At 49.4% G+C, this 21,429-nt stretch overlaps 1 protein-coding gene across 2 annotated transcripts; it reads right to left on the reverse strand.

The window, feature by feature from the left end:
* Window positions 1-5,449: 5,449 nt before the first annotated feature.
* LOC123099064 (disease resistance protein RGA5) lies at window positions 5,450-12,613 on the reverse strand. 2 transcript variants are annotated; one of them, XM_044521186.1, is made up of 5 exons: window positions 11,253-12,613; window positions 10,246-11,124; window positions 9,252-10,079; window positions 6,481-8,782; window positions 5,450-5,976 (listed from the first exon to the last, which is right to left on the reverse strand). In XM_044521186.1, the coding sequence occupies exons 3-4, from the start codon at window positions 10,022-10,024 to the stop codon at window positions 8,743-8,745; spliced, it is 813 nt and encodes a 270-aa protein (XP_044377121.1). In that variant the 5' UTR covers window positions 10,025-10,079; window positions 10,246-11,124; window positions 11,253-12,613; the 3' UTR covers window positions 5,450-5,976; window positions 6,481-8,742. The 2 variants fall into 2 exon arrangements, with proteins under 2 accessions (XP_044377121.1, XP_044377122.1); XM_044521187.1 differs by having other exon boundaries at window positions 10,246-11,287.
* Window positions 12,614-21,429: the final 8,816 nt, after the last annotated feature.

Consider the following 21,429-nt stretch of genomic DNA (forward strand, 5'->3'; position numbering starts at 1 on the left):
GGGCGTCGCGCTACTTATAAGCACGGAAGCAAAGGGAGCTAAGGTAGCGGTGGCTCGGCTGACCGGAGGGAGAGTTGGTGGGCGAGTGACCGGGAAGAGCTTTCTTCACCTACCGACTACCGTGGCGTGGACGCATCGCACGAACGCAACGGATTTCTCGAGTGGAATTCTACTCGTGCGCTCCAGTTGACCGAGTGGTGCCAGTGTTTCGCACGGCCGGGCTGGGACTCGTTCACCGGTAGCGCCACCAGTGAATTGCAAAAAACCATCATAACTGAAGTTCTCATCATAAATTGCCACCACATTTCTTGTGCGACCCCAAAATCTATCACTTTTCTTGCTAATTTTCTTAATAAACTCAAATGACCGATTTGACACAAATTAAACCAATTTCTGGCACTGGTCAGGTCCACGTGGTTGCGCCGCTGGAGGGAGGCCGGGACGGCGACGTGGGTGGAGGTTGGCCGAAGCGGCGCGCGTGCAGCCAGTACAAGCCGAGGTGTCCACCGTTGGACGAGAGTTGTGGACGGGACTCCGATGGATGGGTCTCACATCCAACTTAACAGTCAATGATGTCTGGGTTGACTTTTAGTCCCACGTGGACCTGACCAGCGGGCCCGACATGTCAGAAATTGGTTTCAAATCAGTCATTTGAGTTTATCGAGAAAATTAACAAGAAAAATGATAGATTTTTGGGACACGCAAGAAATATGATGGCAATTCTGGATGAGAACTTCAAACATGGTGGTTTTGTGCAATTCACTTACTCGTGCCGCCATTGCCCGCTGGTACGTAGTACGTACGTGCGCGTGATGTGAGAAAAAAAGAAGCTAGGGCTGTGATTGGGTGGCCACTGTTGCGGCTTGCGTGGGACGATCGATCGAATCAATCTCGGCTTGGGTGCGCGGGCGGCCGGTGCATGCGCACTACGGCGATGGACGGCCGGAAAAGAACGTCACCAGGTTCCATGCATGCCGTGCGTGCATGAGGGCGGCGTCCCCAAGGGAAACAAAATAATCGAGTTTCTCGTTTCTCGCCGCGCCAACATTAGAGTATCTCTGGCCACGCCCTCAACAAGCCATTTAAGGTCTTTTTTATCGCCGGCGTCGAAAAATTGGTGCAGTTGCGTTCTAAAAATTTATTTTTTGCCGGTTAGGATCAAATTGGCGCCGGCGGACCCAGGCCGAACCCGGCGCGCTGGGGAAACCGTTTTGGTGCGAAAGCCTGGCGAGCCCGCCGAGTCAGCGACCGGGCGCGCTCGTCGTCCTCATCGCCTCGGTTTCCCGCGGGGAATCAATACCAAGGCTGCCGTGCTGCCGCGCCGGTCAGCCTTTCATTGATGCCTCACGGGCGACATGAAGGCGCGGCGACGCGCGTCCCACCCGCTCCCGCCACGCGTACGCACGGCGGCCGCCCTCTCGTCGCCCGCGCAGACTATAAAAGCCGCCCTCCCTCGACGGTGAGCGCACACTCTTCCCCTCTCAACCTCTCACCGCCGACGCGCGTCTCTCCTCTCTTCCCCCGACGACGAGCATGGCTGAGTACTACCCAGGCGATGGTGCGGCGGCCAACGGTTTTGGCCGCCGCCACCTGCACAAGGACGAGGCACGCCTCCTGTACGAGGCCGACTACCCGGCGCCGCCGGACATGCGGGTGTCGGGATTCTGGAGGCTCAGCGTCGGCCGCGTCCAGGTGCCTCTAGCGCCCACCGGAGCTGATCGACGCGCCGAAATCACGCGCATCCCGTCCTCGCTGCCGGCCCAGGCGCGGAACGTCCCGAGGTACGCCCCCGACAGCAACACGCTGTGGACGGCGTACTTCGACCGGCGCCACGAGGAGTAGCTCGCCTCCACCAACGGCGTCGAGCCCCGCGGCCGCCTCAACTCCGACGGGCGGCGCCAATGGTGCAGCGTCCCCGGCCGCACCCTCGGGGCCATCCTCAAGTACATCGAGATCGGCAACACGCCGCGCCTGGAGTACCCGGCGCCCCCTCCTTCTCTCGCCGCCGTGGCAGCTCCTGGACGCCGCAGCGAATGGAGATGGCGAGCTCCTCGTTGTCGGGCTCCCTCTCCTCCGGCTCGTTGGAGCCACAGGAGACGCCGCTCAGGCGCCGCCTCGTAATCAATGAGGGCGGCCATGGCCCCTCCTCTCCTCCCTCTTCCCACCTTGTCTGGCCAAAGACCAACCAGGGCTGCTCCCCGTGAAGAAGGAGCACGAGGCCATGCCCGCCGACGATGAGACCGCCGTCAAATGGGCGCGGGAGGACTACGTCCGCGAGGAGATGGTGCCAGCGCCGCGCCCTCGAGGAGATCGCTGCCCGGCGCCACGACCGCTAGGAGGGCGGCATCATCATCCTCGATGACAACGACGAGGAGGCGCCCGGGCCATCCAACCCCCCACGCATCGGCGGCACTGGTCAGGGGTGCAGCAGGGATGGCGGCGGCACGCAGGACGGCGGCGACGACGACACCATGATGTACAGGCTGCTCGGCATGTAGAAGGCGGGCGGCGGTGGTGGCTTTAGTATGAGTATTTTAGTAGTCGTATTTAGTTGTTTTTAATTTATGTTTTCAGTTTTTCTTTACAAATATGAATAAAATCGTCTAGTTTGACCGAATTTGTGTTGCATTTGGCCGAATTTCGCCGAGTTTAGTTTTCGAAAAACGGCGTCTGAGGCGGCCTTGGGGCGGCGGTCGGCACACCGATTTTTTCGCCGGCTCGCCCCCATGCCGTGCTATTTCAAGGGGCCGAACGAGTGGAGATGCTCTTAGGAGAAGTTCTGGAGTAGTATATTCGCCGGTGCGCCGGTGACCATGCGCGCGCATTGCCCGGCAGACGGTGGCCACGGCGATCGATCATGCATGGCGGCCCACCGGCGCCTTTCCGGTGCGCCGATCATAGGCAGCCGTTGTGCGCCAAAAGCAAACAACACTCACTCACTCACTCGCTTCCTCGGCGCCTTTTCGTGGTGCGGCCGGAACCGTGGAAAGATGATTAGGAGTAGGTCGCACGAGCGCGCGTGATGAGCGGCGCCTTTCCATGTTGCCGGCTGACTGGCTGGCTGGTGAGCGACGGCTGACGGCGGGCGGACGACACCGACCGGCCGGGTGACTAGTGCATGCGGTATGTAGTGGGCAGTGCGTACCATGTAGGCGTCCAACACAAACAATTCGTCGTGGAAAACTGTCCGTCTGCGTATGAGTATGATCCCATCCGACTGTTCAACCGGGACCGGCCGGCCGCCACCACCGATAGATAGTGATCAGCCGGAGGACCACGCCTCACGTTATCCACGTACGTCTAGGGTCCGGCGCACCACCTGCATTATCGGGCGGCAAAGCTGCCGGATATTCTCCTCCATGCTCATCTCACTTAAATCCCAATTATATACAGCGTCTAAATTCCAATCGCATCAAAACAAACGATGGGCGCGCAAAATATGGTGGCAGCGGTGTCGGCAAGAGTGTTGTTTGAGACGGACTCGCAGCTGCTGGCTGAAGCCTTGGACATACGGAAGGTAGACTCCTCTTCTTTTGCCGCCGTCAAAGCACACGCCGTCGATGGATGAACTTTGGCGCCGCCAATGGTGCTAGGGATTGGGGTGAGCTATGGATTGCGGGGAGAGTGCGGGATGGAATTGCCCCGCACACAGCCTTATCAATTTTGACGTGTGAGACCAAAGCTGAAGTGTGGGACCGATGCTCACGTGGCAGTGGCTGTATACTAGCTACGTACGTGAGGCGTATAGCCAGGACCGATGCCGCAATCTCCAGGACCGTATAGACACTGTATTTACATGTACGAGGACTGTATTGAAGCACTTTGTGACTATGAGGACCATGTTAGACATCGCCTGCAAGTACCAGGACTAAACATGCAATTATCTCCCCTTCCAACTAACTAATCTTGCCTCCCACCCCCTATTTTCAGGTGGGCGGGGCCCTTCCTCCCTCTAGCATTATTGCAAATTACGAGATTAGTTGAGGTGGACCAGTAATATTGCAGATTACGAGAGGAAGGCCCCGCACCCCCTGAAAATCGGGGGGGGGGGGGGGGGGGGCAGAGAGATTTGTTTAGAAGCAAGGCCCGTGAATGTCCGTGACTCTAGCATTATTGCAAATGTAATCATAGTTTGACGACTGAACCTCACCCCGTAATTGTGTGTTGATGTAGCAAACCTCGTCATCTTAAACACGCACGCTTTGAATTAAGGAGTTGTTGTTGAGCAACGGTCACGTCCTTCTGTGCCTGCCTAGCAAGCGGCTGTGTTGACGTGACAGCTGAGATACTTACAACGGTGTGGAAGCGTGTTTGGTCAATCCTCTGAGAATGGACCACTCCTTCTTTCTTTAGGGAGAGAAAAACAAAAATATTTGTTAGGAAAGAGGTTACCACTTTGTTCCTTCCTGACTACCGTGGAAAACCGAATTGTCCTTGCGAGATTGACTGGAACCAACCAGCTAAAGATTAATCAATGATCATCTTATAGAGGCAACAAAATCGACTAGAATGATGGGGGTGTGCATTGAACTCGGGTGTGTATGCAGAAGGAAGAAGACTTCAATACACTAAATATTTGTGAATGTGTTTTTGTAAGCGCCTATGCCACTTAATATATATGAACATTTGGCTTTTTCGCAATAAAAAAAAAAGAACCTGGTTTTTTCACAACAACAAAAAACTGCTTGCTTTGAGTTGCATTTTTGGCTCATTGCACCTTGCCGAAGGGTGGTGGCCAACCAGAACGACTCGTGGGAACACATCTTTATTTTTTGGAGAGACTTTGTATCACATCTCCGGTAGGTGAATGTCATATTCATGTGCCCTGTGATGGCTTCATGAGTCATGAGAGATAATGACCAAAGAGAAAAGAAAGAAGCGCCGCGCAGCCATGGAATAACACACAATGTCGCATCACCAAAAATAGTACCACTACTTATTTTTTTGAGGGAATGTATTAATTAAACCACGCTTACATCGTCAATTAACAAGGAAACAATAAAACAAGGAGGTTCCTCACTCTCAAACCAAACATTCGGCTGGGAGATACTCTCTTTTGCTAATCTGTGAGCTACCCTATCATATCTTTTGCAAACAGAATTCATATAAAACTTTAGCAAAAGAAGAAGCTTGAATGCACATATCTTGTAGAATTGGAGGTGGAGCAGCAGCAGTAGCCGAGAAGCCTCCCTGTTTCAAAATATCAATGACCTCTAGGCAATCAGATTGCAAAAATAGTAGTACTACACTACTACTAGTGTATACAAGTCAGCCCTAATCATCTTGTCAGGGTGGGATGGGAACCATTAATGTCGGTCACATCACCGGTAGGTGAATGATAGCACGACACATGAAAACTGAACCGAGGATAGAGCGCAGCCACGGACAAGCACTGAAGAGGGTCGCATCAGCTAGCTGCCCCACGATGCAATTCAGTTTCTGTCATCGTCGTCCTCTACAATGACACTAACATATTATGAGCTTGCTAGAAAGATCGTCTCCGGGCAACTTCGATAAAAGAAATGTTCAAGAAATGAGTGAAACAACGTGTCATAGTAGCAAAGTTAATTTGGAACCGACTGAGAGTGTCACAACACAGCATCATACTTGTCTTTTGTCAAGTTTTATTGCTATGAATCGAGAGACAGGGAACATCTTATTCAGTTCAATAAGAGAGCAGTAGGCACCGACCAATTCAGAGACGACATCGATCAGTACAATCTCCTCTCGATCACCAGACCCGGCCTTGTAACAGGCATCTCAACGAAACAATCGTTCACAACTTCAGACTGAAAAGGGAGAAGAAAGAGCTCGACCAAATGAGGTGGCAAGAAGCAAAGCGGTAGCTCAATCTTCCAGCCGGGAAAAACATCGGTCCGTGTCAATCTGCCGCCGCATAGATGCGAGAGATCCATACGCCTGCAGTGATCCGTCCGTGTTATTCCAAATCTCAGGAATTGTTGTCCACCACATCTCCTGAAAAATAATACTGCAAATATCATTTTCCCAACTTATGTCCCATTGAGAGAATGGTGTAAATTCTCCAACTTATGCAGGCTATGGAGTTAAGCAGGCAGCACATCCATTTTTGCCTCAGCATTAATATAACAACAGTGGCAAATATCAGCATACAGGGTCCACATATTACATTAGAGAAAGCACAATCAAATTGAGAATGTGTTCAAATGCGGAACAGGAAATTCAGTATGCCTGATGGTCATGACAACAATGACCTTTCTAAAATTATTACTATTGCCACATGAGAGAAGTCTTAAAAAATGTTCATGTAAAGTGTACCGTAAATGTTTGTCCAAGTGTGAGTTTTGCTAAAAATCTAGGTGCTTTTACTGAAATAACGTACACAAGCAGAAAATTAAATATCTGCCGACTGATAAAAATTCGTTCAAAGTAAGGAACGCAAATGCAAAACAAACTTTAAATCCCGTCAGAAACTGGAAGCATAAATTTGCACATACATACCAGCTTGCTTGCCGCCGAGTCGTAGCCACCATACTAGTCATCAGAAAAACCAAAATTCCAAACCTCTTCATAGCTGACTTTGACTAGAAGATGGCTTGGAAACATGTCGATGGCACTCCTCAAGTCAGACTCCGCACTTCTCTTGTCGGACTCTGAAGCACGGTGGCAGCAGATTTTTGCAGTCAGCTCTTCAAGCGCTAACAATTGCTCGAGGCCGGCAGGTGCAGCCCCAGTCTGCTCCGATCCATGGACATTGAATTTTAGCTTCAACCTTTGGAGCCTGGGCATTGCTCCGGCCTGGAAGGTCAAGTACGAAGCGCTACTTAATAGAAGCTTAAAACTCTTTAGAGCAGGGAATGCTCCTCTCTCGTTAGAAATCACTTTGTCTGTGGCTTTTCCGGTCTCTACGTCGAGGTGAGTGAGGGCGGGCAGCTCAGCAAGGATACCAACACCATCAGTTAGCAGCTCAGCAACTTTGAACTTCAACTGGCAGAGGTTATGGAGCTCCCCCATCCAGCTAGGGACCCTGGAAAACCAGCACCTCCATTGCATGATAAGTCTCTCAAGGCGGTAATGAGCTGGGGGAGGAAACAATGGCATGAAGCCATCTATGCAGCCGATGAGATCGACAAACAGGTTCTCTAGGTGACACAGGTTTCCCAGAGAAGAGCATAGAGCATCCATACGTCTCTCCCAGTCATCCTTACGAATGCTGCACGTGAGAAAAAGAAATTTCAGATTGGTAAGCTCTCCAAGGCCCCTGATATTATCTAGCTTGTACAACGCAAAATCAAATCCAAATAGATGCCTTAGGGATCTCATATTGCCAATCCCATCAGGTAGTCTCGTCCAAGCTTTCAGAAACATCAAGCGGGGGAGATGGATTATATCTGACGGAACCCTGTCACAACTAAACAGCTCAAGTGTCTGCAAGTGTTGAAGCACTCTAATCTTTGTTGGTATCTCAAGTGTCACTAATGCATAAATACCTCAGCTGATAAAGTCTACACAATCCAGTGAGGTCAACTGTAGCATAGTCCAGGTCAATATGAACAACTCGGAGGAACTTGAACTCTGACAAAGGAGGTGTATTCTGAGAGCTCCCAAAGAACATAACTGACCGAACCTGTGACATACCACTGTTTCTTGATAGTATTTCTCGGCCATTACTTGCACCATCCAAGCGGATAGACAGCCGACGGACGTTGTTTTTCAGTTCTGTAAAGGCATGTGAGCCATCCACTATAGTGAGAAAATTCTCTTGTGCTGCTTTCATCAAGATAAGATCAAGCAACATATCATGCACCTTGCATTTTGTCACCGACCCTTGCTTGTCGAATTCTATAGGTTGAATAAGACTTCTATTCACAAGCTCATTGAAATAATTTCTTGCAACCTTCTCCGCATCTTGTCCATTTTCTGTACCGATAAAGCCTTCAGCCATCCATTGGCGTTCCAGATTAGACCTCTCTATTTGGTAGTCCTCCGGATACATACCAAGATACAAAAAGCATGTCTTCAGATAAGGAGGAAGATCTATGTAGCCGAGGTTTAAGATTTGCATCATCCCTTCAACTTCAAGCATGTAATTGCTTCGTGGACCCAAAGAATTTTGTACATATTCCCACCATTCCTTTTGGTTGCAACCTTTACTGGCTAGCATGCTAGATATACTGATAACTGCAAGAGGTAAACCGCCACATTTTTTGATGATTTGAACCGAAACATCTCTAAGCTGGGGGGAGGGCAAGCTTCTTTTGAGCCAAATATCCTACTGAAAAACAGCCTTGCTGAGTCTTCATTGGTGAGGGCTTCATTTGTAAAATGCAATCATGATGATGGGAGCAACATCTCATAGCCACTTCTTTATTTCTTGTAGTTAGTACTACTCTGCTAGCAAGATCATTTTTCACAAAAACACATTTAATAATATCCCATGCCGCCGTACCCCATAGATCATCAATTATAATTGTTAAGCTTCATGCACTAGCCAACGCAACCAAAAGTCCGAATTGATGGAAAGGGCTAGGCAATCCACATATACACTTCAACACCCCTCTCACATGTGACGCGGAAAGTCAACATGTGGATAGACTCAGAGGTATGGCTTAAGAGGCTCATACGTGGACACAAAGGGGTGGCAGCAGCAATTTTTAAATAAATTGCCAAAGCCAGGACTTGAACTCAAGACCTTAGCTCTGATACCATGTTAAGCTTCATGCACTAGCCAACGCAACCAAAAGTCCGAACTGATGGAAAGGGCTAGGCAATCCACATATACACTTCAACAATAATCAGGAATCTGTGAAACATTCAACATAATTTTAGGTCAAGTAGCAGAAATTTATTAAATAATATATAAAGGTTGAACTAGAAAAAAATAACTTTGTTCACTTAAATATTAGTTGTGTTTGAACAACAAAATATTTTCTTCACTTAGCATGATTGTTAGTGAAGTAAATTTGTGGGAACATCATAATATCTCGAGATGGAAATTATTTAACACGTTTTGTTTAAGAAATGTTTTTCACCCGTAAGAAATGTGGGAACTGACTAAAAGTTTAAAACTAAGTTGATAATCTGGTACAAGTTTAAACCAGATTAACTAATGCATTTTTTTATTTTTATTTTTGCGTTTCTTAGGTCAGCTAATGATTATCTCCCATGTTGTACTTGCACAGCAAATTTCTGTTTCTTCTTTAGACTGAATTATGCATATACAATATAAATGTATCCTTGAAAATCCTATTATCAAACAGAAGAACTTTTACCTCTTAGTTTGGAGATGTTCTCTGAGCATGCCGATAAGAAGTGACTCGCAAGTGTTAATAGATGTCTCTGTGCCAAGTTTGGATAGTAAATCATGGAGAAGTCTTGGAATGTTAGGCTTTTGAGACACTGTCACAAGTGCATGAGTGTCAAATTCCCCCTTGACCCTACGGTATACCTCATTGGCAAGTGTCGTTTTGCCCAGACCTCCAAATCCCACAATTGATACCGCCTTCAACTTCTTCTCCTCATCCATTAACATACTGACAAGCTCATTCGCTGGTCCTTCTATACCCACAAGGTCAGCCGCTTCTGTATAGAGTGCAGTGGATCGTAGATCAATGCCAACATCACTCGATGGGGGTATACGAAGTGTATACCTTCTGTGACGTTCACTTGTCTCTAGCACAAGTTTTTTTACCTCTTCAATTTGTCCAGCAATCCGATGACGAGCCCTCAAAGTTTTGAGGCGTCGAACAGCATTGCTAACAAGCCCAGTAGTTTTATCATTCTCACCAATGCTTTGCATGAAGTCATCGATGATGTCCTCGATGTCATAGGTCATATCCCTCACCGAGTCTCCCCACCTCTTAGTTTGTGAATCTAGCTCTTCAAGATCTGAAAGCCCATCAAGAGCATCCTTCATGTAGGCAAGCTCATCGCTAATGGACGTCACTTGTTTTCGCAGGTTCTTCAGCCTTGCAAACTCCTTTCCCATGAGGGTTGTCAACTTACCCAACAAAGAGTTCATCACGCCAGTAGAAACACTCACCATTATTCCAGCTATCTCTTGGTGGACATCTTATCTTGGCCTCTGGTTAACTGTACTCCTGCGGAATGGGAATTACATAGGTCAGAACTTCGGAATAGTTTTCTTCCTAGATGACCCTCACTGGTACTCGAGAGAACTTCCGAGATGCCGATAGATGGCTAGCATGATAACCAGAGCGAATGAAGATATCTGAAATGAGCTTGAGTTTGGCGAGATTTAGTTACCTGAAATTTGCTGCGTGTGCTCAGACTATTCCATGGCCAAAGCGAGCAGCACCGAAGGCCGGCTGGTTCACTAGTCGATCCAGATCTGGTCTGTGAGAAAAATGGAATAGCTCGCACCTACTGTTGATGGAGAAGATGGCATTGAATTGCAGCTGCAAGTGAGGTAGACGAAAGAAAGAAGTGAATAACTTAGCAAGATACCGGCCCTCTGCAATAATGGAGTCTAAAAAATTAAGCATGTGCAATACTTAACCCAACACGAGACACGCATTCCAACAGGTCTCTCTCACAGGATGGGCCTCCACTGAACTTACCCTACAGAGTTGATTCCCAGTTGCTTCCCAGTTTATACTTCCTTTTTCTTTGTGAGCTACTAATCGAGACTAGATCACCTCTACGTTCACGCTAGGGCCAACAACTGGCAGGATATTATTAACTATAGTTGTCCTCTAGATTCACCCCGCCTAATGTTAGCGAGGCTGCATGCATGCAGTTCATAGTTAATTAACTTAGATTAATCATCTAGATCCACGCCAAACCCAACCACAGAAAATAGCCATGTACATTTCCATGTGCAAGCCAGTGAAGAGTTGGTCATGCACATTTCCATAGATCATAGATTAATCAGAGCTTTTGCTCTGCATTGTTTCAACATTTCCGAAAGAGCTTCAAAATCTCATTAGAGAGGATGCATATGTAGACCGGAAAGGTTTTGTTTTCATTCATGAAATGACACCCTTGCTGCTCCTCACTAGCTTCTACCGAAAAATTCTTGGTTTTGTTAGGACTGGTAGCAAGAAACTGATGAGGCTGGGCATGCGCTGCCGCTAACTCTGAAACTTGGTGGGCTTTCTTCCTTCCATTTGTACACGCACCTCCCTGTGTAAGTATGAAAAAGCACTATATCAATATAATACTTGCAAGTCCTGCAGCGCTTTGTAGAAAAGACCTCATCAGCTAATCCGTAATACTAATATGATGAGTTGACCAAGATGGCGTATCAATACCAGAATGCTAATTATCCCTGAGATCAAGGTGCAGACTTGCCATCACCAATAACTGTCAGGAAAGCTTTCCATGCCAGTCCTTCCAGGAATAATAGCTCTCCCTGGATAAGGATCTGTGTCAAGTAATGCCTCAGGAAACCTCACAGGATAAGTTTTATGATGGTTTTCAGTACCTTAATCCGTCGCAGCTTTACACCATCATGAAAGAAACAAGGATTCTGCTAGTGTATAAGCTCCTTTGCCTAACGGCAATCTTTCTAAACTTATGGGTCAACTCTAACAGATGACATGAGGGCATACGTACGTCACAAAACACAAATTAAACAAGGGGTCAGGTACCAAGACTTGCTATCCTATGCCAAGTCCTTCTGTTATATCCAGCCAACTCTACCATTACTCCACTATGACTGTACATACAAAACAAAAGAAACTTGTTTAGGATGCCTAAAACAAATGCCAGCTGCAAGCATCTATGTCCTACCCACTGTACTAGCACAGATAAAAATATGGCTCTAAACTAACGAGCAACTTGATTAGCTTATCCAGGGTCTAACTGTTCCCTTATATATCTTCACAACATTCAGAATTTTGATATATAATGTAATGATACACAAATGATGCGATGACAACGATGAAGCAGGAAACTGCGTTCTGGCTCTATCCTATCATGCAGCAGAGCTTAGCTTGTGAACACCTATACACCGATCCACAAACATCAACAAGTCCCTGGGAGCTCACCTCCACTCAAACAAATACGGCCCATCAGGAAGGAGGATCGTGACCCGAGCTAGAGTAAGGCCCACTTTGTTGGCTCAGCATATGTTTCCAGACAAGAGAAAAAAAGAAGCGGACGGAGACATGAGAAAAGGTCGTTCAGCATCTTCGCACTTGCATTGGCATATTTGATTCAAACAATCAAGATTTTTCAGGGCCAATCAGGAGGGTTGTATGCCAATGGCAGCACGAGGCAGATCAGAGGAGAGAAGGAGGACATTCGCGCACCTTGGGAACGCCATTGCGTCGCGGCCGCCGGGGGCAATGCCGTGGAAGAAGAGGCGCACGCGGCATAGTCGTGGTTAGCAGCGTGCGCGCGCGCGTGGTCCAGGAGAAGAGATGGCGTCTCACGGCGTGGCTGGCATTCCGTCGAACAGCTGCCGCGCGCCGCGGTGTGGGTGTGGACGCTGCTGGCAGGCAGCCGTACGGGCGAGCGCCGCGTTGGGATGGCTTGGAGCGGACAAGGCCCGCTGGACCGGATGGGTCGGCGGCTGCGGCGGCGAGCGAGAACGGAACGGAGCCAACGATTCCGGCGCGCCCGGCCGATTGAGGGGGAGCATTTTGTTTGCTACCTGGAGCGAACGGAGCCAACGATGGACGTCAAACGGGAATATCATTATGTGGCACCTACGTGTACACCATATCATATGATGTGGCGGCTATGTGTATGCCATGTCACCACTATTTTTACTTGTGTCCAAAAACTAGTGAGATAAGAAAAAAAATACAATCTCTCACAAAACCATATGTTCGAGTTTTTTTATCCATATTTCATAATTTTTGGTACCATAATGTTTTCATGAGAAATACTATAACTTCTCCCCAACGAAAGTTGGATGTGGAGGTGGAAGGCTCTGTTACAGACAACAGTGCGGATGAGTGAAAATGAGAGAAATGTGATGTGGGCTAGGGTTGGGTTCAGAGTGGGCTCCTCGGCGACTCGTCGGCTGCCCGACCAATGCAGCAGGCGGAGTGACCAAGCTTTAACGCGGGAGGCGAATGGAGTCAAAAACCGCGGTGTTGGCTCAGTTTGGGATGGGATCGGTTGTAGCATGCAGGTCGTAACATGGAAACATCCTACCTATATTGTGACATAGTGCATCTTCTCTTTTACTATTTGTCGTGGAATCGTCACGGCAGATGTCCTTGAGCTAGGACTTAGTCGTGGAGCCATCGCAGCTAGGAAGCTTGAAGGGGTTAATGCGGGACAAGGAACACGAAGGTTTATACTGGATCGGCCCCTTACGGTGAAGGTAAAAGCCTACGTCCAGTTTGATGTGGTATTGATTAGGGTTTCGATAACCAGAAAGCTAAACTGCTATGCTCGGCTCTCGATGATATTGTTGTCGCCCCTAAACCGCTGCCGGGTCGTCCCCTTATATAGGGAGGCCGACGCCCAGCAGCTCTCAGAGTCCTGGCCGGCTCATAAGAGTGTCCGACTCGGACTCTCAACTATACTTGCCTTACACTACAAGCTCTACCATAATAATGATTGTAACTACGGGCTTTAAGCCATCTCCGGGTCTTAAGCCCATCTTTGGCCCACCGTCTTTAAACTTGGCACCGGGCTTCTGGCAATGACCATATGAGTAACCCGGCCCCTCCTGGCGGGTGACTCTAAGGTCCATATCCTCAACATTAGGCCCCAGATTGATTTGAGCCGGCTCATGTCAATCTTCAACTCTTTCAACAGAAGAAAATCTCCGGCTTACCATTCGTGTGAAGGCCATAACCCGGCGTGACGTCACCTTCTGGACTCCGGATAATCCGCCGTGACGTCATCATCCATTACGCCCGTTTTTTACTCCGCCAGATCCGCAACGGATCTTTTCCTTTACTGTCATCCCGAAAATCGAGGCGCTGTGAGGGGAGATAACCACGCCACGGTTTCCTTGATTCTCGCGCCCGCTTTACGATCTCGCCTTATAAATAGGCCGTCCCGACGGGCTTCCGGCCACCTCTCTCTCCTTCGTCTTCTTCCTCTCACTGCCCCCGTGCTTGCTCGAACTCCGCCGCCGTCTCCGCCGCAACAGAGCTCCACGCCGTCGTCGCTCTTGGCCGCTGCATCACCCTGACTCAGTCCAGATAAACGCGACAACCTCCGCGATTCTTCCGCACTGGTAAGTCCTCGACACTTCATAGGGTAGATCCGCATAGAGCTCTGGAGTTCATCCTCTGTTCTTCGTAGTTCATCGCGTCCCTTGGTAGATTCGACTTTTACTGCTCCGTTTGGATCTTAGCTCTGCACATAGCCACTGCGGTAGATGTTTAAGATCCATTTCACACGCAAGTAGCCTTCTTTGTACTGCATAAGAACCTTGTTCGAACCCAAGAACTTCTCCTGCCTCCGTTTTTAGGTCTAGGAACTTTTCCTGTTAGTCGACCATTTTGATCCAAAATTTTCACTATGATGTGTGAAACCTGTTTTACCACACTTAGTAAAAATTGCAATCGTTGAATCCCGACGGGTTATAGTTCCGGTTTAAAGAGAGCCATACTTCGTAGAATCTTCCGGCTTAACTGTGATAAGGCTATAAATAATCAATTTATTCTGAATGCCCCTGCGGCTTAAATAACCTACTGTACCTGAGTATATACCATTAGTCCCCTTCATAAGCCGCCACTTTAGTTTTGAACTATATATCTCCTCCGGCGTCAGAAGAGAGGCCACAACCAAAGGATGGGGAGGTAGTGATTTTTGCGGATCACATGAGCCGGGGCTTCGCACCGCCCGGCTCAAAGTTTTTTAGGGACGTGCTTAACTTCTTCGGCTTGCGGCCTCAAGATATAGGACCCAACTCAGTGTCCAACATCTGCAATTTTCAAGTCTTCTGCGAGGTTTACCTTGGAGAAGAACCTAGCTTGCTGCTTTTCAGAGAGATTTTTTATTTAAACCGTCAGAATGAGTGCGCCAACGGGCCAAGTCTGGAATTAGGTGGTATCTCCATCCAGCGGCGTAGGGACTGCCTTTTCCCTTACGCAGAGCCGCCGAGCCACCCAAAGGACTGGAACATGACTTGGTTTTACTGCCAAGATTCGTCCCCGGCTGATGAAAGCCCGCTGCCCGGCTTTCGTCCAACACGTCTGGAGCCGACTCACCCATTGTCGGACAAGCTGACTCAAGCGGACCGCCAGCCTCTGCTCCCCACTATCAATAAGATCAAGGCTCTCCTGGGCAATGGTCTAAACGGAATCGACCTGGTCCGGGTCTGGATCTCATGGCGGGTGATCCCATTGAGCCGCCGCCCCGGCTTAATGTGTGAGTACACAGGACGAAAGGATGACCCTCAGAGACACAGCCGCAATGATCTTCTAGAAGACGTTGCAGAGGAGATGACCAAGGCTCTATTAAACGAGAGCCTGGCAGACTGCGGAAGGACCGGGTTAGCTCCTTTCTGCAAGACCAACCCAGCCCCAGCGGTAAGCCGCCGACTTTAACTTCTTATCTACTTCTGCATGTAACCTTCACCCGAACCGTTTGAAGAATTCATCATTGTATTTTTCAGGCTGACGATAAGTTCTGGCGGGTCAAATATGACCATGAGGCGGCCAAGAAGGCCAGGAAGGCGAAGAAAGCCGCCAAGAAAACCGCCCCTCGCAAGAAAGGGAGCAGGCCTACTGCCTCCGAGCTGATGCAATTAAGCGACAGCTCCGAGTCAGAGGTAACCCCTAAGTCTTTTAAGTCTTTGCTATATTCACTGTTTGTTTGCTGTCTGCCTTATCAACACTTGCTCATTGACAGGATGACACCGGCGCTAGTAACCCGGTGGTTGAAGAGGTAATGTCACTTTCCTCTGACTCGGAGCCCTTGCCACAGCTGAAAGTCCGAAGGGTAACCCGGAAAATAAGCTTTTCACATCCTTTAGCTTACCAAGACCCTCAATTTATTTTGAAGCGACAGGTTCATGAAAGCCAGCGTCATACCCGGACCAACAAGGACACCGACCTCTCCGCCGGGTTACCCGACGCAACAAGGAAGCGCCGAACTGAGGTTATTTCCCACTTGTACCCTTTTCATCCGTTGGCGGGTGTTATCCGTCAGCCACTCAATTCCTCTGACTCCAATTATCAGGAGACCTCCCCCTCTTCGGGCGACTCCATGCAGTCGAGTCTTCCGGCTTTCAAGACCGCGCCCGGGTAATGACACCATCTCATATTACATTTGTCTGTACTTACTCTTTTTGTGCTTAATGTTTCTGTCCTTTCAGCGCCCAGGCAAAGCTCACCAAAAGAGCGAAGAAGACCAAGTCAGCCGGAGTGCCGGATTTGCCTGACCCGGAGGTGACGGCTCAAGAACCGTTAGCTGCCTCCGCCCCCGAAGCCACCACTCCGATGGACACGGCACCTGAGGCCACCGCTCCAACTACCAAGGCCATGACCGAAGCTTCTATTAACCCGGAGGCCTCCGGTCGACTCCACCAGCAGATGACCCGGACGTGGTAATCACCCGGACGGAGTTCGTTGAGCCGGGGAGACCTACCGTGCTGGCCAAGTGCTCCGCTAAGGGGGAGTTGCTGCCGCCTCACCGGGTGAACCTGGACCTCTCCGACTACACCAACTTAAGCATTGGAGAGCTCGTTTCTGGCTACATCAGCCAAGTGCACAAGAGCCGGGACGCAGAGGTCGCCATGGTGAACCAAATCCAGCAAAAATCTGAGGTATCCTTCTGCTGTCCTCTTACTTACTACATAGTTACCTTTGCCATGATAGCCCCCAAGTCAACGACTTATGAGCGAATATGTTGTAGACTTAGGTTCCGGCTTAACTCAATTGAGCCGGCAATATGTAGATAGACACATTCAATATGCATTAGCCCCCAAGTGCCAAGTGTCTTTGCTTGGAAAACGCTTGGGACTTATATAATGACTGTTAATAACCCGGAAATGTATGCAGGCTGTTGGCAAGAAGCTAGAAGCGGACCTTACGGATCTCAAGAACCGGCTGAAGACGCAGGAGATGGAGACCCGGAAGGCAAACGCCAAGTTCGTATCCAGCATCATCGCGCAAGAGAAGCTGAAGACCGAATTTGATGCTGAGCGGAAAGCCTGGGCCGAAGAGAAGGCCGGACTGGTGACCCGGGCGGAACAGGCGGAGAAGGCTCTCTTTGAGAAGACCACCGAGCTCTCCGGCCTAAAGCGCCAGGTTTCCCAAATGGTGGCTGCCATCTTCGGTAAGTCGCCTCGCCGGCTTTCATCAAGTTTAGAATGTTTATATCTCATGATTCATCCTTGTCGCCGGCTTATCTGAGTCTGTTAAATAGGTCCCAGAAGTGCCAACCTCAACCAGAGCGTGGTCACCAAGCTAAAGGCCGTGTATACCCTGGTGGAGCAGCTCTACACCGGGTCACAGCGTGCCTTAGCTGTGGTGGCCCTATCCAACGAGGTGCCGACTCACCTGGCAGAAGTCCTGCGCCGGCTCGCCGTTCTGCCTCAGCGGATCCAAGAGCTGCGACGGGCCTCTGCGAGAGCCGGGGCGATCGCCGCGCTGAGCCGGGCCAAGGCATTCCTGCCGGAGTTAGACCCGGCGGACATCGCCCTTGGCTATCCAAGTCTGAAGGAAGACGGCTCAGCGTTCGATCAGAAGGACTTCGCAGCTTGCGTGAAGGCTGTACGCCCGGTGGCCACCCTTACCGGGAACGACACCGATCTAACCAAGTACCAGCCGGGTTACAACACGGAGAATCAGAGGATTCCAACCCCTCGCTATGAAGCCCTCAACTTGATCCCGCCGGCTCGTCAGCACACTTTCGCCCCAGAGATTGACCCGGCCGGGTTAATTGACGAGGAAGCCCAATTCGAAGCTCTCAGTGGCATCGACTGGAAGTCATCAACCTTCCAGGTCTTGGGATCAGCCGGAGGAGAGGATAGGAACGAGCCGGAGACTTCAACTCAGCGGGCATCGTAACTCGGCTAGCGGTTTACCAAACAATGCTCCACCCTTGTTAGACTTGATAAGTTATGTAATAGAGTAGGTGCAACAGTTTATCTCTGCCGTGCCATCGTGCACGTATTGAATGCCAAGGTCTTTTGAAGTTGTTTCTTTGATGTTTCTCCGGGTCATAATCATCCCTTTGTTTTTCTCAACCTCAAAGCGGTGCCTTTAGTTAACCTGCATAGAAAGACAAATCACAAGTCTTGAAGCAGCTTACCGCCCTGAGAATCAGGTGTCTTGGATAAATAACCCGGAATAGGAATCAAAAAAGACTGGTCCTCAATTATAACCTTAACACAGCCGTAATAACACACTTAGCGGCCTGTAAGCATACTTCCGGTTTAGATAACCCGGGTAACAAGGTTGGTATCTTAACTCCGATTTACTTGTCTTGAAAACACCTATGGTGTTCAACTAACACTGTAAGCCAAAGTTAAGCCGGCAAAGTGAGACCCGGCCGTACACGTCTTGACATAATCAAAGTGAACTTGTGATAAAGCAGAAGAACTCAGGGGCTTCCGGTTCGAATACGACCAGAGACCCAGCCCACAGGGGTTAAGCTAAGATTCGGATACGATCATATAGCCCCCAGTGGGTGTGGCGATGCCAATCAAGAGGGTACCGACAGCTATGTTCTCTTTGGTTCGAATACGACCCATGTTTGAACAGGAAGCCCCCAAGTGATTTTAAGAATTGTTTAACGACGCTAATTTGAATACGACCCACGTCGGTTCTCAGAGGGTTAAACTATGATTCAAATATGACCAAAGGTAACCTCCCAATGAGCTCGGCGCTTTGCCAATCAAATGGGTATCGACAGCTATGCTCTCTTTGGTTCGAATACGACCCATGTTTGAACAGGAAGCCCCCAAGTGACTTTACTGCTTATGGCTAGATTCGAATACGATCATAAACCGGATCCTCCTTTAAGTTACCATGGAATCTTGCAATAAGAACAATATGTGCATATTTGGAGGAGAAAAAAGGACAGAGGTCCTGCTTTATTGCTTATCATAATATATACATGGCTGAGAGAAATATGTACACCACAAGAGCCGGTGGCTTAAGTGTAGTAAGGCCGAAGCTGAGCTATGTTCCACGGCCGACGGGTCTCCTCCTCCGACTTACGTGAATCTTTATGTTCCCGAATGTCAATGAGGTAATATGACCCGTTGTGCAAGTTCTTGCTGACCACAAAGGGCCCTTCCCAAGGCGGGGATAACTTGTGTGCATCTGTTTGATCCTGGATGAGCCGGAGCACGAGATCACCCTCCTGGAAGACCCGGGATTTAACCCGGCGGCTATGATAACGGCGCAGGTCTTGTTGGTAAATTGCTGAACGGGCTGCTGCCACATCACGCTGTTCGTCCAACAAGTCAAGAGCATCCTGGCGCGCCTGTTCATTTTTCGCCTCAACTTAAGCCGCCACTCGAGGTGAATCATGACGGATGTCACTGGGGAGGACTGCCTCTGCCCCATAAACCATGAAGAAAGGTGTAAAACCTGTAGACCTGTTAGGAGTAGTGTTGATGCTCCATAACACGGAGGGCAACTCCTCCACCCAACAACCCGGCGTCCGTTGCAAAGGGACCAAAAGCCGGGGCTTGATACCCTTCAAAATCTCCTGATTGGCTCTCTCAGCTTGACCATTGGATTGAGGATGAGCCACTGAGGAAACATCAAGTCGGATATGCTCTCGTTGACAAAATTCCTCCATGGCGCCTTTGGAGAGATTGGTGCCGTTGTCAGTTATAATGCTGTGTGGAAAACCAAAGCGAAAGGTCACCTTTTTCATAAACTGAACCGCCGTGGCTGCATCACATTTGCTAACTGGCTCCGCTTCAACCCACTTGGTAAACTTGTCAACTGCCACCAAGAGATGGGTCTTCTTATCCTTGGACCTTTTAAAAGGCCCAACCATGTCAAGCCCCCAGACCGCGAAGGGCCAAGTGATTGGGATCATCCTCAGCTCCTGAGCCGGCACATGAGCCCGTCGTGAGAACCTTTGGCAACCATCACATTTACTGACCAAGTCCTCTGCATCAGCATGAGCCGTCAACCAATAAAAACCATGACGAAAAGCCTTGGCCACAAGGGACTTTGAGCCGGCGTGATGGCCACAATACCCTTCATGGATCTCACGCAAGATCTCTTGACCTTCCTCAGGGGAAACACAACGCTGAAATGCTCCTGTAACACTGCGATGATGCAACTCGCCATTGATAACAATCATTGACTTAGCCCGCCGGGTTATTTGCCTGGCCAAAGTTTCCTCCTCAGGCAACTCGCCCTGGGTCATGTAAGCCAGATATGGCATTGTCCAGTCTGGTATAATGTGGAGAGCCGCCACCAGTCGTGCCTCCGGGTCAGGGACAACCAAGTCTTCCTCCGTAGGCAACGTAACCGAAGGGCTATACAGGACGTCCAAGAAAGTGTTAGGAGGCACCGGCTTTCGCTGAGAGCCTAGCCGGCTTAGAGCATCAGCCGCCTCGTTCTTCCTACGATCAATGTGCTCTACTTGGTAGCCCTGAAAGTGCCCAGCAATCGCATCAACTTCGCGGCGATAAGCCGCCATGAGAGGGTCCTTAGAATCCCATTTGCCTGATACTTGTTGAGCCACCAAGTCTGAGTCACCAAAGCACCGTACCCGGCTCAAGCTCATCTCCTTAGCCATCCGAAGACCGTGGAGCAAGGCCTCGTACTCAGCCGCATTGTTAGTGCAAGGAAACATCAATTGTAGCACATAATGGAACTTGTCACCTTTAGGGGAAGCCAATACAATGCCAGCCCCCGAGCCCTCCAACTGTCTAGACCCATCGAAGTGAATAGTCCAATACGTGTTATCCGGCTTTTGCTCGGGCACTTGTGACTCTGTCCAATCATTGATGAAATCCACCAAGGCCTGAGACTTAACAGTAGTGCGTGGCACATATTTGAGACCATGAGGTCCAAGTTCTATAGCCCACTTAGCAATCCTCCCTGTGGCTTCTCTGTTTTGAATGATATCACCAAGAGGGGCAGAACTGACCACAGTGATGGGGTGACCCTGAAAATAATGCTTAAGTTTCCGGCTCGCCATGAACACACCATACACAAGCTTCTGCCAATGCGGGTACCGCTGCTTGGACTCAATGAGCACTTCGCTGACATAATAAACCGGCCGTTGAACCGGATACTCCTTACCCTCCTCCTTGCGCTCCACCACAATAGCCACACTGACGGCTCGTGCGTTTGCCGCCACATACAGTAATAGGGGCTCCTAATCAACCGGAGCAGCAAGGACTGGGGGCTCCGCCAGCTGCTTCTTCAAATCCTCAAAGGCAGTATTAGCTGCATCATTCCAGACAAAGTTATCAGTTTTCTTCATCAACTGATATAATGGCATGGCCTTCTCACCCAAACGGCTTATGAACCGGCTTAAAGCGGCGATGCGACCCGCCAAATGCTGAACGTCATTTATACACGCCGGTTT

This window comes from Triticum aestivum, chromosome 4D (genome assembly GCF_018294505.1).
Source record: "Triticum aestivum cultivar Chinese Spring chromosome 4D, IWGSC CS RefSeq v2.1, whole genome shotgun sequence".
NCBI lineage: Eukaryota > Viridiplantae > Streptophyta > Magnoliopsida > Poales > Poaceae > Triticum > Triticum aestivum.

Excerpts from the sequence above, each read along its gene's own strand:
- LOC123099064 (XM_044521186.1), bottom strand. The coding sequence starts at position 10,024 with ATGGTGAGTGTTTCTACTGGCGTGATGAACTCTTTGTTGGGTAAGTTG. Across the intron at positions 8,783-9,251 it reads GAACATCTCCAAACTAAGAG|ATTCCTGATTATTGTTGAAG; the intron begins GTAAAAGTTCTT and ends AATGTTTCACAG.